Here is a 16,052-nt window from a genome sequence, read left to right as displayed (position 1 = left end):
TTAATGGATATTTGGGAAACAGGAGTTAAGGAATAATAATGGGGATGGAAACTCACATTCCTCATCATTTAGCAGTTGGATTCCATTTTGTCTCAAAAATAAAGCTGTAGAGCCTCCAAAGGAAGGAAAGCCAGATGGGTGTGGGAGGAAGTGGAGGATGGGGAAGCACGGGTAAGCAAGTTGGGGAAGTCTTAAGTTAGACAATATGAAAGAAGCAGCATTTCACCTTCCTTAAAGGAAAAGGAATTACTTTTGTTCCAAAAAGCACAACAAACAGGTCAAACTGAAATATCCTGCTGACTTCTAGCCACTGTAATACTTGACGTTAAACTAAGAAATTAAAATGTATGAATAGATGAAGCTTTAGATCTTAGGACTGTTAAGTGATGGAAAGTGTGCTGCCTTACTAGGCAAATGAGTCTTGGCCGTGTACCAGAATGGCACACACCCTATAATCTCCTGTTTCCTAAATATATCTCCATTTTTGCAGTCCCTTTCTCTTCTAGAACTCCCTCAACTCTTTTCCTTCAGAGAACTTTTTAAAATGAGTATGAGATCTGTTTCAGAAACACATGCTTAATCAAAACACAAGGAAAATTATCTCAAATCTTGTTTCCCGTGCAATCAATTCTAGTCTTCTAACACGTCATAACACTTGGGATGGAGTGGAACGTTTTTTTCCTAATTGTTACAAGGAATAAGATAAAACTGAGAGTTTTGAACAAATGATCCTGACCCTTTCTAATGTCTTCTTTATTATTCCACAAAACTTCTATATTACCTTGTTCTGGTTGTTTGTATTGATCTCAGAATGTAATATCTCAATACTTTCTCATGCATTCCCAGTGCCTTATATTTTTATGGCCTTTGGAGAGGGATAAAGAAAGCTTTTTTATTTTTCACAAGTAAGCTCATCTGATGGTATTTAAAAAGCCTCTAATAATAATTCTCCTAGCTAGTAGCTAGCAAAATCTTCATGATGGCTAGGGCTGAAAGTCTTGTTATCTGAAAGCTTATTCTTCCAAGAAGACTTGCTGCTACCTGGGAAGATTAAAAACTCTGTCCACGGGACTTGATCTAGTCCTGGTTGCATAAATTCAGAACAGAAATTGCAGTAGTGGGGAAGAATAGTGTGCTTCCAGCAAGTTCATAAGGCAGTCTGTTGCAGGGAAGATGAAATGCAGGGCTCAGCTAATGTAGCACATCTTACATATGAGTGCTCACAATGATTTTTTCCAAAGAGCGCTAGCAATATTTTGAAGTTCTTGCCCTTGGTAAAATTCCTGTTGAAAAAGAGAAGAGCTTGCCCTGCAAGTATCATCTGTGTTTTGCAGAAAGGCATTGTGCAGGGAACACTTGACATAGGGAAATGGCCTTTGTACTATGAAATAGTTAAACCCGTTTTCTTTACTGTTTTTTGTAAATGAACTTTCCAACAAGCAGCCTATTCTCTTGTTGCCTGAGCCTAAATATCTCCAGCTTTACACGATTGTAAATTGGCAAAAATACCAAACATTTTTCAGTTTGATATGAGAACATTTCCTGTAAAACATGTTTGTTTTCCTATTTAAAAGCTTCTGCTTATGGTGATAATCTGCTGAGATCTGTGGAATTTGCTTGTCTTTTGATACTTGCTGACAATAAAACTACTATATGAATTTAGTGAGGAATAAAAGGAAAATCTGTATGTCTTTAATGTTTTTTAGTATATATTACCAGAATTTTTCCAAAGTGTAAAATATAGACAGCAGTATAAGTAGTAATTTTCTTTTTTTAATAATAGAAATTGGGGTCCTGAACCTGTACTGTAATCTTCAGGTGGACTGCTTCACCCATGTGGCACTGGTACTTTGAGCTGTATCCGTTCTGTGGAACACCCAGAAAACTTCTCAGCATCTGGGTTCAAGAGCACTGCCATGGTCTCATGTTGGGAACCAGATCCTAACGCATACCATTTCCCAAACAATTTTACCCCTCTTAACATGCCACACATGCACATTCTCAAATAAATGAAAGCTATTTTAGATGCTGCCTTAAAAAATAGTTTTACTGTATTTGCATTGTACTGTTTGGCAGCACAATGGCATCCTTTAATGTCTTGCAGCTCATCCTCAAGCCTTGAGACTTGATTAGCATAGCAAAAAGCTTTCATCCTTCATGCCCATAAATGAAGATCGGGAGTAGCTCTATTAACATCAATTACTCTAATGAAAAGTTAATGAGAAAAATGGAAGTCAAAATGTATATGTATGCAGATCTGCATTTTGCTTCACTGCCACTGACAGACAAAAGCAGTCTGTTAGAAAATGACAAGTATTATGGAATAGCTGTTGTCCTATTATGGTTCTTGAGCTTTTCAAACCTCAAGATGTGTTAAAATTTGTGTGGCTTTTGGTTATTTCATGATAGTTACTACCAGTTTTTACCAAATTGTGGAAATCGGCTTATAAATGTTCATTTGAAAAGTCATGCTCATCCATTTCCCTGTAACACTTTTACTATTTCTTTCTCAGGAGTACCCTGTCTTCTATAGTGTATTGCAGTTCCATGGTAGTTCCACTGAAAGAAAAATCAAAGCAACTGTTCTTCTAAGAGTTGATGGGAACTTGTTGTCGGGAACTTTGTGAAAAAAAGTTTTAAGCTTGAGTTAGTGTGTAGTCACTGGTTTTATAAATAGCAGGAAATGTCCCCCTCAAAAGTCAGAGTACATAAATACTCAGTGAAGGTTCCATAATGCTACATACGTGGTACATACAAGCTAGTAAAAATGCAGTGGCTTTCTCCATGCAGGACTTAGCATGAATGCACTCTTTAAGTTTTTCCTGTGCCTAAGAGTTTCCTAAGACTATTGCAAAGAATGTGAAGTTTAGACGAGACTCTTCCTTGTGCCCCAGGTTAATCTCTGCTGTTCTGAGGATGCATCTTTTATTTGAAATCTCTGCTAAAATTCTCTTCCCAGGGCAGGGCTTGTGACTCAGCCTAGTCGAACCTGATGACTGCATCAGATTGCCAGAGATGGTGCTGGAACTTGCTAAACCCACAGGCGTCTAGAAGTGATGGGTGGATTTCTTTTGTGAATGAAAGTGATTCATCTGAGACTGAACCTATATGGGCTAGGCCAAAATTCATTGAAACTGACATCTTGCTGATGTTTCAGTTGGCTATTTCAGTTCTCAAGATCAGCTGGGGAGGGGGAAAGGAGTGATTGCTGGCATGTTTAGTTAGTGGTAGAGCCCCCGCACTTGACAAGTGGGCCTACTATAAAAAATCAGGTGCTATTGAAAATGGAGATTGATGGAGAATCTCCAGCCTCTCACTCAGCTGACAAACTACAAGCGACTAACACCAAGAAAGTATCTCCCACTATTTTCAAGTAGCTTAGGGAAGAAGCTCTTAATTTCCAGACAATTTGCTTTTTACTTGGATTCATCAATGCCTTTCATAATTTGGGAACACAACTTAATGAGATGCAGAACTGACATAGGTCCTGGAAGTCTTCAACATGCAACCTCTGTTTTTCCCTTCAAATCAAATATGGAAATTGAACATTAGAAACTGGTTTTAGCTTTTGCTCTGCAAAGTTAATACTGCCATAATCATGAGCAATAAATGTTATGTATATAAACAATACTAATAAACATTTATTTCCTAGGTGTGCCTCGCAATAGCTCATTATTCTCAGCCAACAGATCTTCAGCTTCTCTTTGCATTTGAGTATGTTGGAGAAATATATCATAATCCAGGTAAGTATGAAAATACCTTATTTTCTTCTGTTTCACAATCTGTAAGTTTAGTAAGTCTTCTATCCAGAAACAATAGCAAAAAGCTTTTTAGGCTTTCTCTGGGGGCAAGTAAATTGGCTTGTCGGGCAGCCAACCTCTTACTTTTGGACTGAAGTGAGTTGTTGTGATACACTTTAAAGACCAAAATCAAAAGCAGTACCTGTACTCTGGAACAAAACTGCCAATGTCAGCATGAGTGCTCATATGTCTCCATTCACACTTCGATCCTCCTATCGGTGTATTAGCCTGTAGCGGTACTCCAGGTACATAGCTGATGTCCCATCAGGCAGGCTTGTTTACCTGCCCTTCTTTTGGGAATAAGTTTCTCTTCTGGTGGTATTGCAGGAGGATTTGTGCAGCTTGGGACTCCATACCTCCTTTCCTAGAGGCTTACTAGGCAGTTCTTCCCACTCAAAACCTCCACCACCCCTGCTGAGTTGGAGCACACCCTCTCTGCTCAAGGCCAATCTCCAACTGAACCCTGTCAGTTAGGTAAGCCTGAAAAAGATGCCTTTGGAACTTGATTTCTAGTGTAATGCTGTGCGGTCACTGCTTAGTGTTCCCCAGCCAATACACAGCTGAAAACCATCAGTTTTAGCATTCCAAGCCTCCAAATAGCAGAAGTACCATTGATGTAGATCTGTGGTACAGAAATATTTACTCAGGAGCTGGCATTAGAAATCATTGTTACCAAATTTGAATGTTGTGGAATTATGAGCTCAGACATTCAAATTTGTACAAAAACGCACATTTCTCATGCAGATGCCTACATGACTGCCTTATGCATGCACAAGAATAATGGTGCATGTGATTATGTTGCATACAGAATTATACATGTAATATCTTACCTGTTAAGTCTTGGGTGGTAATTAAGGTCCGTGTATGTTAGTGTTACAAAGTACTAAGGAGGAAGGCAATTTGCAGATAAAATGGCCATAAAGTGGTAAAGTAGCACGTGAACAAAATGTTGGTCTGTCACAAAGTTACCTTAAAATGCTATTTGATATATGGAAAAAAATCTAGGGGACGAATTATACAAGGTGGGTAAAAAATGTTGTTCCTCTGGAGCTGCTGGTCAGAATGGCAAAAGCTGGTTGTTCTGCTATGCTGTAGTTGCTGGAGGAAAGAGTTTGAAATACTTTTGTGGTTGTTACTGTTTTTAATTTAAGTTTCCACGTAGTAAAGTGAACCATGGTGTTTGTTGCATGGATCTCTGGCTTTGCCCTTACAATTCCAGCACTGTGTTTTATAACTCACTATTCCTGATAGCCCTGATAAAGTAGAAGTTGAAATACTGTCATTGTGCTTCTTGGGGAGTGTAATCAGCCTGCATTGCTCTGGTGTGTATAGACATTGTTTTTTCCCAGGATATGTTTGATAATTATATATCCTGCCATTAAACAGTAAAATTCTAACATTATCTTCTAGCACTGGTATTTCTCTGGATACTAGGTACTTCAGTCTGAGTTCAGTATAGCTTTCTTCTGAAAGATACCGAAAGTAGTCTGAGTTCTGAATTGGTAGATATTAGAAAGTAAAAAATACACAGTCACTGAGATGACAGCAGAGCCCTAACCCTCTGTTCTGCTCTGTCTGGACAGAATTTACATCTATACTTACATCTTTACAACTCTTCCTAAAGATAGGAGCTTTCCTGTCGGAGATTTCTGGGTTGAGCCCCACTTTATTTCACCTTCATCTAAACATTTACTCCAAGTATCAAGAAACAAAATGCAATGTCCTTTGACACAGCTGACTGCCTCCTTGGCACCTAAAGCATGATCAACAAAGGGGATCTTCTGTATTACTAAGAGAGCTTGTAATTGATTTCCTTGGTCCCTAGCCACAAAATGGTAGTTAATATATAAATATATTAACTACCTGGATATAAATATACATGTATATGCACACACACACACATATATATAGCAGATGTATTAGGAAATATACCTTATCAAACAGTCTTTGTCATCAAGTTATTTTCCTTTCTGTTGATAGAGCAGTAATTTATAAGGAAAAGCTGTTGAAATTATGTACCATTTGTTTTACTTTACTCAGAAAATAGTTAATTAAAGGGTAGCATATAAAGGCTAGATGTTTTTAAAACACTGGTAAGGGGCATGTTGAAGAGAGATGTCCTGTGACTGAACATAACACTTGTTCCTGAGCATTAGCATGTCCTGCTTTCTACAAAGCAGCACAACATACCAGCTTTACATTGCTTCTCTGTTGAAATTGCAGAAGAAAAGTACATTTGCATCTTCGTGTATTGCTGAGCTGTCATTAAACCACAGATCTGTTTTAATACAAAAATAGGCAGTGTCAGCCCTGATGCTAATGGCTCGCTCTTGTAATTAGGAATATTTTTCTTTTTTTTTTTTTTTTTTTAATGTGCATTGATGAATTTTCTTTTCCTAGCAAAGAAGGTGAACGGAATAGACCCAGGAGGTGGTGGTGGTGGCAGCATCGGCAGTGCCACTGGTCAGCAGACACCTTTGTTTGAAACTTACTCTGATTGGGATAGAGAAATCAAAAGGACAGGTGCATCAGAGTGGAGAGTTTGTTCAGTCAACGAAGGTTATATGATATCTACTTGGTAAGTTTCTGCTATAATGCAAGTAAGCATAGAAGAAAACAAGACAATTTAACTGTCTTTTCCTGTCTCTTCTAACAAAGTCTCCATACTATCTGACTGTACACTTTAACTCCTAAATGTGCCACTCTCTGGAGAGGCCCCTGGTTGGAAGATCTTGCAAGTGTTGTCTCTAGAGGAAATGTCATGTTTTGTGAATATATGGTCCCTAGTGCTTCCTGTTTTCCAGCATCTGTTGCTTTCATGCTTTTGTACTTCCCTCTGAAACATGCACGTTTGTAAATAATTTTTTTTGTTTACAAAAAAACATTTGAGCTGTACAGATGACATGTAAGAGATATACAGTACAGCCAGTTAGCACTGTGGTATTAGGGTTTGGTGCATTATAGTAAGACAGCATTGCAACAAGATTGCAACAAGAGAAAAGCTGATAAAATACTTAGGTAAAAGTAACCTTTTCTACTGTATTTTTTTCCCCAAGTCTCCCAGAATATTTTGTGGTCCCATCTTCCTTAGCAGATCAAGACCTTAAGCTATACTCCTACTCTTTTATTGGGAGACGAATGCCAGTAAGTATATTTTTTATTCTGTTGCTGTTCTTAATCATCATGCCATGTTAATATTAAAGATATGTATGCCAATTAACACAGCTTTATATGCAGCATTAAGGAAAAAATAAAGGAATTAACACAAACCTGCTTTTTTGTTGTTTTATGTTTTTCCCATATTAGGTATGGTCCTGGAATCATCCTAATGGGAGTGCCCTTGTAAGAATGGCCAACATTAAAGATGTATTGCAGCAAAGAAAAATTGATCAAAGGTAAACAGTTGAAGCTATTCTTTTATCAGACATGGTATAGAGTAAGTGGTGATTATGTGCAATATGCAGCAGCATTTTGTAACTGAAAGGATAGTTAATGTTGCAGTGCAGTACCTTTTGAGAAACTGTCCTCTGAGTACTGTTGTAGCACAATTTCTGTTCAAGGTCCACTTCAGTTGGAATACTGAATAATTTTGCAAGTTTTAAGTGATGTTTATTATTTAGGTAGCTAGTCTTTCAGGTGACAGAATTTATTGATCGAAGGATTGGATGAGTATTGATGATACTGTGTTAAAACTTATGTTCGTGGGGAATTCCTTACCTGCTTCAGAGAAACACAGAAAAATTATTTCTTTATGGCATTTACAGTTCTACAGATCTAGTACCACAATACACAGAGTCTTTTTGTAGATGTTGCATTGTGTGTGTTAGGCTGGTGCTACAAGTTTTATTTGAAACCCTGTCAGATTTCCTGGCTTTATATACTGCATATATGCTCTTGTTTATTTAGCCCAGACAAATCTTTATAAAAATTGTGGAAAAAATAAAAATTGAATAGAGCTGTTTAACCTGTAACTCTGCCTGAGGTTTTCATTTTCCAGAAGCGTTCTGATGGTCCAGCTTTTCCATTTTTTGTTTTGTAACTCGCAGATACCAAAAATGTTTGAGCCACTAGCATTACAGCAGGAGGAATATTATCTTCTTAATGCCTTTTTTTTTTTTTTTTTTGAATGAAGGTGCATGTTCTATGTGTTTTTAGTGTTTTGCAGTTACAGACTTTGCAATGATTTGTGAAAGGCTCTTTCCCCTCTCCAATAATAAAGTGACTTTTTAAAAATTATTTTTTAACAACATAGGATTTGTAATGCAATAACTCGAAGCCATCCTCTGAGAAGTGATGTTTTCAAATCTGATCTGGACAAGTGTCTCCCCAGCATCCAGGAAATCCAGGCGGCACATATCAAACTCAAACAGCTGTGTGTTAATGGTATGCTGAACTGTCCTTCTTTCATGGCAGTTATTTTCTCGAAATACAACAATTCTAATAGATCTGGCTAACAGGCATAGTTACTTGAAGTCATTTTGCAATGTTACTGCTTTCCTTGTTGCAGAGCCCTTTGAAGAAACAGAAGAGAAGTGGCTATCCTCACTGGAAAATACTCACTGGTTAGAGTATATCAGGTTTGTACCATTGGTAGAGTGATGGTTCATGAGGTGTGAAAAACTTCCACCGGCGTAAGGAAGCAGTGAATCAGTTGAATGATTTGCTATTTTAATTAATGAACTAGGTAAATATAACTATGACTAATTTTTTTCTTCTATAGCATGAACCTATAATATTAATTGTTGCATCACTTTCTGTTCCCATCCAGATCATTTCTTAAGCATTCTGCTGAGCTTGTATATATGATGGAGTGTAAGCATGTTTCGGTAGTTCTACAAGGTAATACAACCATATAGCACGCAACAATTCTTTGCATTAATGATATAATGTAGATGAGTAAGTTTAGATAAAATCAACTGTAATCTCTATACATAACACCCATCTATTCTAAATATCTTAAGCATTTGAACAACTGAAAAAAAGATAATTTTATTATGTGTCTTGGCTGTAGTATCATACCATAGCATCAAAGGACTGTTTCACTTTGAGTCTTTTTGTTTCTTTCTCTGGTAATGATATGATAGAGTCCAAACTTCAGGGTGAACTTTTGTACTGTCACAATTAGGCTAATATTCCTTGCATAACCAAGATCAGTTTTATTCAGAGATCCCATGTAGTAGCTGGTAGCATTTCACTAACATTGTTTGCTGTTGTTACATGTTAAACAAAATAAAAATAAAAAACAAAACAAGCAAACAAACAAAAAAAAAAAACTGAAAAACTTGCTGATACCTAGATCAGAAATTCTGTAATTTCAACTCATATATGACACTTTCCCCATATTGGCTCACTAGCTTGCCAAAAACTGATTCAGGGAAGAAAACATGTTAAAACTTTTCCAGCAACGTGATCGCCCTCCTTCTTAGCATATCTTGTAAATACCAGGCTTTCCAGTGAGTATTTTAGGTCTTTATCAATGCATTGCTGTGCTTGATACTGCAGCAGGAATCTTTACTATGGAATGAGTCTTGGTTGGTTGTGTTTTTTTGATTTTTATCTACCTTTTTGTGAGAACAATTACAGCAATGCAAAGCACGTTATAAAATAAATTCAATTATATATATTTTTAATTTTAAATTGTTTAAAAGCAATTCAAAACTAAATGCAGTTGCCACTTTTTGTTGAGATTCTGTTTGTGTGTGTATATACATATACTGTAAGTATGTATATACATTCTGTATGTTATTCACAGAGGAAGAGGGACGGGACCTGAGCTGTCTTGCTGCTTCTCTCATTCAAGTCATGCTGGATCCCTATTTTCGAACAATTGTTGGATTTCAAAGCTTGATACAGAAGGAATGGGTCATGGCAGGATACCAGTTTTTGGATAGGTGTAACCATTTAAAAAGATCTGACAAAGAGGTAAAGTTAATGGTAATTGTATGTGACAAAAGTACCTGGTCAATATCATCCTAAACATTTGTTCACACAGAAATCTTAAGTTACAAATATTTTTCATACTTTCAAATCTCAGGAAGCTTATGTTAGAGAAAATGTGTCTTTGTCCAGGGTAAACATAAATATTCTTTATCTGTTGTAGCCACGTGAGAATCGATGACACACCAGGTGAAATTGGATGTTGATGGGATTTTTTGTTGCTGCAGTGTTACACATGAAAAGGTCAAACTGTTGCAAGTGTTAGCACAAACACACCCCACAGTTTAAATTAAAATTAAAGGGGTTTAGGCATGTATTGGGAGGGGGCTATTTTTTGTTGTTTCTTCCAAGGGTATGTTTTCATCCCTGTGTTTTTTTTGTTTTTTTTTTTTGGAATGCCAAGTCATAGCAATATGCAGTATTTTTCAAAGTATTGAGCTGATAGAGAAACGCTAGAGCTTTATGAATTACGATGCACGGCTGACAAACAGATTAATAGAGGGCAACACAGTGCTTGATTTTCAGTATTTCTAGGTAATTTTATGGTTATTTGGGCTCTTCGTTACAAAGGAGAGACTTTTAATTGCAGTTGAAAAAATAGAGGGACCAAGGTTAGCAGTCTTCGTCAGGGACAAAGCCGAGGAGTAACAGAAAAACTGTATCTGCAGAGAGGGGAGCCAACAGATGAACTGAGAACACTGAGTGGTAAACAGGAAAAATAAACAAAAGAAACTGAAGTATCAAGGGATAAATAATGAGAAAGCATTGACTTGACTCTAGGAAAGGATATACAAAAGAATGAAACTGGCAAGAGGAAGTATTTTTAAAATTTTGTATAAATTATAGTTGATACTTTTGCCATTCGTAGGCCATCATGGACATAGCAAGAAAGTGTATTGAGTAGTTAATGTGGCTGAATCACAAGCTCCAAGTATTTCTAACAAGAAGGAAGTATAGCCCTTGTGAAAATAAGGCCGAATAGTAAGGAAGTGTCATGCAAGTACTAATCTGGAAATTACAAGGGACACAGAAGATAATAGAAAGCATTTTTGCAGCTTTGTGAGTAAGAAAGAGAGCCCAGGAAAGAATTGATTGACTTCTTAAAGAGAAGAGGAAGCTGTGGAAAATTAACACTGAGAAAGTCAATTGGCATAGTTGCTTGTGGAAGTGGCTGAGTAGGAATACAGGAGATTATAATTACATAAAATCATAAAAAATGCAGTCCTCCAAACAGTCCACCCTGCTAAGGAATGTACCAGAGATATGGCTAAATACCCTGAGGGGAGCACTAACTGCAAAGAAAATGGCATGACTTGGGAAAGGCTTTTCCTAAATCTAATTCCCTGTTTCTCTTTCCAGTCCCCTTTGTTCTTGATGTTTCTTGACTGTGTTTGGCAGCTGCTAGAACAATACCCAGCAGCCTTTGAGTTTTCTGAAATGTACTTGACCATATTGTACGACAGTGCACGTATCTCATTGTTTGGCACTTTCCTCTTCAATTGTCCACACCAACGAGTAAAGGAAAGCACTGTGAGTATCAAGTGTTACATCTACTTTTCAATTAAGAGACTTCAGCTTGCTGTTCCGGAAACACCATCATCTAAACCAAATGGCATTCCTTTGTGTTTTTCAAAATGTATTTCAAAATACTCAGCTCCCTAGGTTAACATGATCAGAATGTCCTTCCAGGTGAGCTTTGCATGCACAGTAACAGGATGTTCAAGAAAGCAGTCAATTGAATTTTTATTTTATTTTATTTTTTTCAAAAAAGCTTTTTGTTATTGTGCATTATTATTTGTACTCTAAGAAACAGATCTTTGTCTGGAATTGATAAAGCAGAATGACAGACAATAAACAGAATTTCACATTTCAGGCAAACTTTGAAGTCTCTTGATATAATTGTTTAAATAGTTGAAAAAGCTGAAAGAGAATGTGTAAAGTCCAAAGCACAATGAAAGTTTATATCAAAATATTTGGTAAACTAACACCTGAATATATTTTTGAAAACTAGAGTTGATCAGAACTGTGTAGAAAATTTTTAGTGGCTGATACAAGCACAAATGAGCAAATTTTGTTAAGCAGCTTCCTGTTAAAGTTGCAGGTAGCAACCTTACGAAGAAGCAGAGCACAAGGACCATTAATGTATTCTCAGAATAAAGAGTTTAGGGGTTTTAGAGTAAACAAACCAACAATTTAATATAATGAAAACATATTTTTGCTAAGTAAGCATTAGTCCCGTGTCTCCATTGCACTAATAAAAAGCAGGGTACAGCCGTTTCCTCTAGCAGCAGACTGTCTTGCTGCTTTGTTGCTTTCATCTGTAACCCCCTTAGATTATGTCTCTGCTCTTCCTTACCTGATAATTATTCACTGTTTTATAGTTTAATTTTATGAATAAGCTTATTTTGTTTGATTTGTATTATACTTGAGTGTTACTTCTTGCAGGAATTTGCCATAAGCAAAAATATTCAGCTGGGTGATGAGAAGGGCCTCAGATTTCCTTGTGTTTGGGACTGGTCTCTTCAGTTTACAAGCAGGGATCGCCTGCTCTTTCACAACCCCTTGTATATTGGGAAGAGCGCACCGTGTGTACAAAATGGAGCAGTGAAAACTTTTAAACGCTCAAAGGTAACTATGGCATTATCTGTCTGTGGACTGTTTCTGCTTAAATATAAGATGTTAATGCTTAAAAATGTAGAGTTATGTGGTGTCTTACACCCTCTCTTTAGCAATAGGAGTGTTCTCTTACCCTCACAGCCTAAAGAAAAATTACTCAGATTTCTATAGATGCAAAGACTGCAATTGTTGAACCTCGCATTCCAGGGCATTTTTGGATATGCCTGAACTGGCTGCCAACAGCTCCGTTATTTCACCTTTGGAAAAGTGCTGACACGCCCCTTTCTTTTCCTTGGAGCTGTCAACTTTGTCAGTGAATACTGATTAATTCAATCATTCATTGCTCTAGAAAGTCTAGGAAACAAGTATTTCCTTGTCAAGGCCTTAAGTAGCCACATTGTTTGGTCTGTGAGCCATGCAGTGGTGACTCATGAGCGTCCAACTGTTTAAAGGTCACATCATTATCTGGATGAGGCATCGTAGAAGCTCAGGGAGATCTGCTGTTGAAATGAGCATAAAATTGCTGGTATTTATTTTCTGCAGAAAAACTACAGCTCAACTTTGCGAGGTGCCCCCCCTGCATTAAAAAATGGAATCATCAGTGACCAGGAGTTCCTTCCAAGAAGAAACTCTCTGATACTAAAACTGAAACCAGACTTTTTACAGCAAACAGAGAGTCAGAGTAACAGTATGGAACAGTACTTCAGAGACTGGTTTACGAAGCCTGTTGATTTGCACGGTGTGATTTTACCCCATATCTCTGGAACACAAATAAAACTCTGGAAACTGTGCTACTTCCGCTGGGTTCCTGAGGCCCAGATTAATCATGGTGGCTTCATCACTGCTTTTCACAAAGTTTCTTTGCTGGCAGATGAAGTGGACATGTTAAACCGGAACCTCCGACAGTACAAAAGCAACTCTTCTTTGCAAGGTAGCTGCTCAGAACTGGATCAAAGCAGAATGTACTTCAGAGCAAATGGTTTAAACGACACCACTGGGGCCCCAGACTTTCTCTCCTCTTCTTTCCCGTTTTCACCTGTAGGGAACCTGTGCAGACGGAGCATTCTGGGAACACCTTTAAGTAAATTTTTAAGTGGTGCCAAAATTTGGCTATCCACTGAGACGCTTGCAAACGAAGACTAAGATGATGTGATGATTTAAAGGCTTGGGGAGAACATAGCATATCATTTTGTCTTTTCTAATTTAACACTGCTAAATGCGGCATTGAAAGCTGTAATAATTTTATATACAAGAATTTCGTAAGTTTTGCACAAATATTTAAAAGCAAAGCGAGTCGTGCTTCAAATCGCACAATTTTGTCTTCAGTAGTTCTCATCTACATGTCTTGTTTGGTTTCTGGTTCCTAATTCATTCTGTGTTCTTGGGGTTTGGCTCATTATATACGATCGAGCATTTGTAATGCTAATTGAAAGGCTTGGTGCAGTCATTACTGAGGGTTGTTTGAAATACCTGTTGTCCCAGATAGTGACTGGAGTGACTTTGTGTCAAGCAGACTGACGAATCAAGGTAGTTAGATGCAGCAGACACAAACTGACAACTGAAATCTGGGAACAAACTACCTTCATCACATCTCCTTTTCAGGAAGAATATGTGCAAACATATGGACTAATGTTCTGTGACTTGATCACCCTACATACGTGCATCCATGGGGAGAGTGTTCCCTTTTCTTTCTCTCCCCAAAACACATCCATTAACAATCAGTCAGATTTGTGCTCTTTGTCAGGAGCTTGACTTTAGGCTATAGGAATCAACTTCAGGACAATGCACTGTTAACCTTAAAACATTTACTGTACATACGGTATCATAGTAGCTTTAGAAGTGCCTTTAATCGGGAGGAAACTGTAGCAGGATTTACTCTGATGCAGCTACCCACCCATCCACCCCTGGCCTTTCTACAGTCAATTGTTCCGCTAAGTTCTGGTTCCACCCTCTGCCTTTCCCTCCCCATTTCTGGAATAACAGAAGGCTGGCTTAGGAGACAGTAGGGATTTTTCCTCTCAAAGTTTAAGCTCATTTTTAAGTTTCATAAGAGCCTCGTTTTTTTTCTTTAAGCACCTGAAATACTCACCATTGTATCCCTGCACAGATCTGGATCCCTGCCAACCCCTCTCATAGCTCTGTTTCAGGATGAAGTAGCTTTCAGCAGAATTCATACTTAAGCCCTGCAGGGTTCCAGAAATGAGCCTGTGCTCTTAGTGGCTAAATCACCGAGGGGTGCTGGTGCTGTTGTCACTTTCGAACAGGGCTGGAAGAAGAGTGGTTAGCAGTGCCTTCTTTTTTTTACGTACTCCTAGCACACGCAGACAGCACAACGGACAAGCACAGCTTGAGGGAATTAAATCCAACAGCCTCCCTCTGCCTAATGCAGCAGCTTCCTTGCTGCTCTTAAATCTTTTAAATGCCACTCACTGTCAGATGCTGAGTGAAAAACCCTCAACTTTCTTAGGGAGAAAAATGAGAGTGAAGTGCACTGGGGCGGAGGGGGATAGTGGTGTGTCATTCTCACAGGTTAAGGCATTGGTGGAGAACAAGAGAGTGCTTCTGTTGAGTACCTGCTTTTAATAGTGAGTCTTCCTTTTATATTAACTGACTTCTACATAAAATGCAAAAACTCTTAAACTGATGCTGTGCCTCTCTTCAGGCACCAACTTGCAAGTTAAGGCTCTGAAGGCCTTGTATGAAGCTATTCTCAGTTATGGGAAAAAAAAAAAAAAGTTCATACCCAGTATATTGTGGTGGAAAAAAAAAAGGCAGGGGAATAAGATTTGGAGCTGTTCATTTGTCTATGAAACCAAGCACTGGTCTTCAGCATAGCCTGTATCACAATAATAAGGGTTTTGGATGTCTCAGATTGCTCATGTATTACAAGTGCCAACTTTGTGCTAGAAAGTCTGGTGCATACAGGACTGTATTTTCTGAAAATTATCCAAACTGCAAAGCTGTTGAACAGTGGGTATGCTGCGCTCTCACACTGCGTTTGGTCTGGTGGGGATAGGGGGCGGTTTCATTTTAAAGGTGAGCTGATATAAAAGAGGAGAAAGAAAAGACTTCCTTTTTTTAACTAACCAAACCCTCAAAAACCTGTTGTTATGCAAAGAAGCAGTGTGTGCGCACACGTGTGCACACATGCATATTATGACACAACGCCAGATTGTTTCTGGTCAACTGTTTGTGAGGAAAAAACGTGTATTCACCTCAATTGCCTAATTATGCTGCAAGACGGTTTGAGCATGTTGTATGGTCCACAGACTAGTTCTGTTTATTTACGAGCTTGTTGAAGCAGTCAACTAACCTGTTCGATTCATTATTCAAATGGTTGTATTAGTTTGCTTTTGTATTTTTTATTTTTTTTTTAAACTAGCTTACTGCTTTCCCTGGCCTGATACTTGACATAAAAGACCTCAACCTGTGTGCTTAGTGTATTTTGGTACCAGTTCTTCCTCTCTGATAAATTACAGTTAAAAATGTGCTCTTTTTTTTTTTTTTTCCTTAAAGGTAAAACTTTGTTTGGTTTAAAGGTACCAAAAATGTGTAAATAAATTATTCCACACAGGCAGCTGGTGGAATAAAAAAAATAATAATAACGTTAAGCTAGTACCCGTTAGGGAAAAATGGGTACTATATTTAAACAGGATTGACTTCTTTGTAAGGAGATTTCAGAAATTTTTACATTTCAGT

At 37.8% G+C, this 16,052-nt stretch overlaps 1 protein-coding gene across 4 annotated transcripts in view; it reads left to right on the top strand.

Annotated features, from left to right (window-relative positions):
* The window catches only part of MTMR10 (myotubularin related protein 10), a 36,235-nt gene extending 20,452 nt beyond the window's left edge, over positions 1-15,783 (top strand). For all 4 annotated transcript variants that reach the window (XM_082768912.1, XM_082768915.1, XM_082768913.1 and 1 more), the window contains 11 exons: positions 3,653-3,743; positions 6,201-6,378; positions 6,857-6,944; positions 7,107-7,195; positions 8,053-8,183; positions 8,308-8,377; positions 8,569-8,639; positions 9,553-9,722; positions 11,097-11,267; positions 12,183-12,365; positions 12,897-15,783. In XM_082768912.1, the coding sequence (XP_082625038.1) occupies positions 3,653-3,743; positions 6,201-6,378; positions 6,857-6,944; positions 7,107-7,195; positions 8,053-8,183; positions 8,308-8,377; positions 8,569-8,639; positions 9,553-9,722; positions 11,097-11,267; positions 12,183-12,365; positions 12,897-13,496 (1,842 nt within the window). In that variant the 3' untranslated portion in view covers positions 13,497-15,783. The remainder of the gene's footprint in view (positions 1-3,652; positions 3,744-6,200; positions 6,379-6,856; positions 6,945-7,106; positions 7,196-8,052; positions 8,184-8,307; positions 8,378-8,568; positions 8,640-9,552; positions 9,723-11,096; positions 11,268-12,182; positions 12,366-12,896) is intronic.
* The last annotated feature ends 269 nt before the right edge of the window (positions 15,784-16,052 follow it).

The sequence above is a fragment of the Aythya marila genome (assembly GCF_965140915.1).
Source record: "Aythya marila genome assembly, chromosome: 11".
NCBI lineage: Eukaryota > Metazoa > Chordata > Aves > Anseriformes > Anatidae > Aythya > Aythya marila.
Note: the sequence above shows the minus strand (reverse complement) of the source record. Positions and strands in the feature narration are given on the sequence as shown.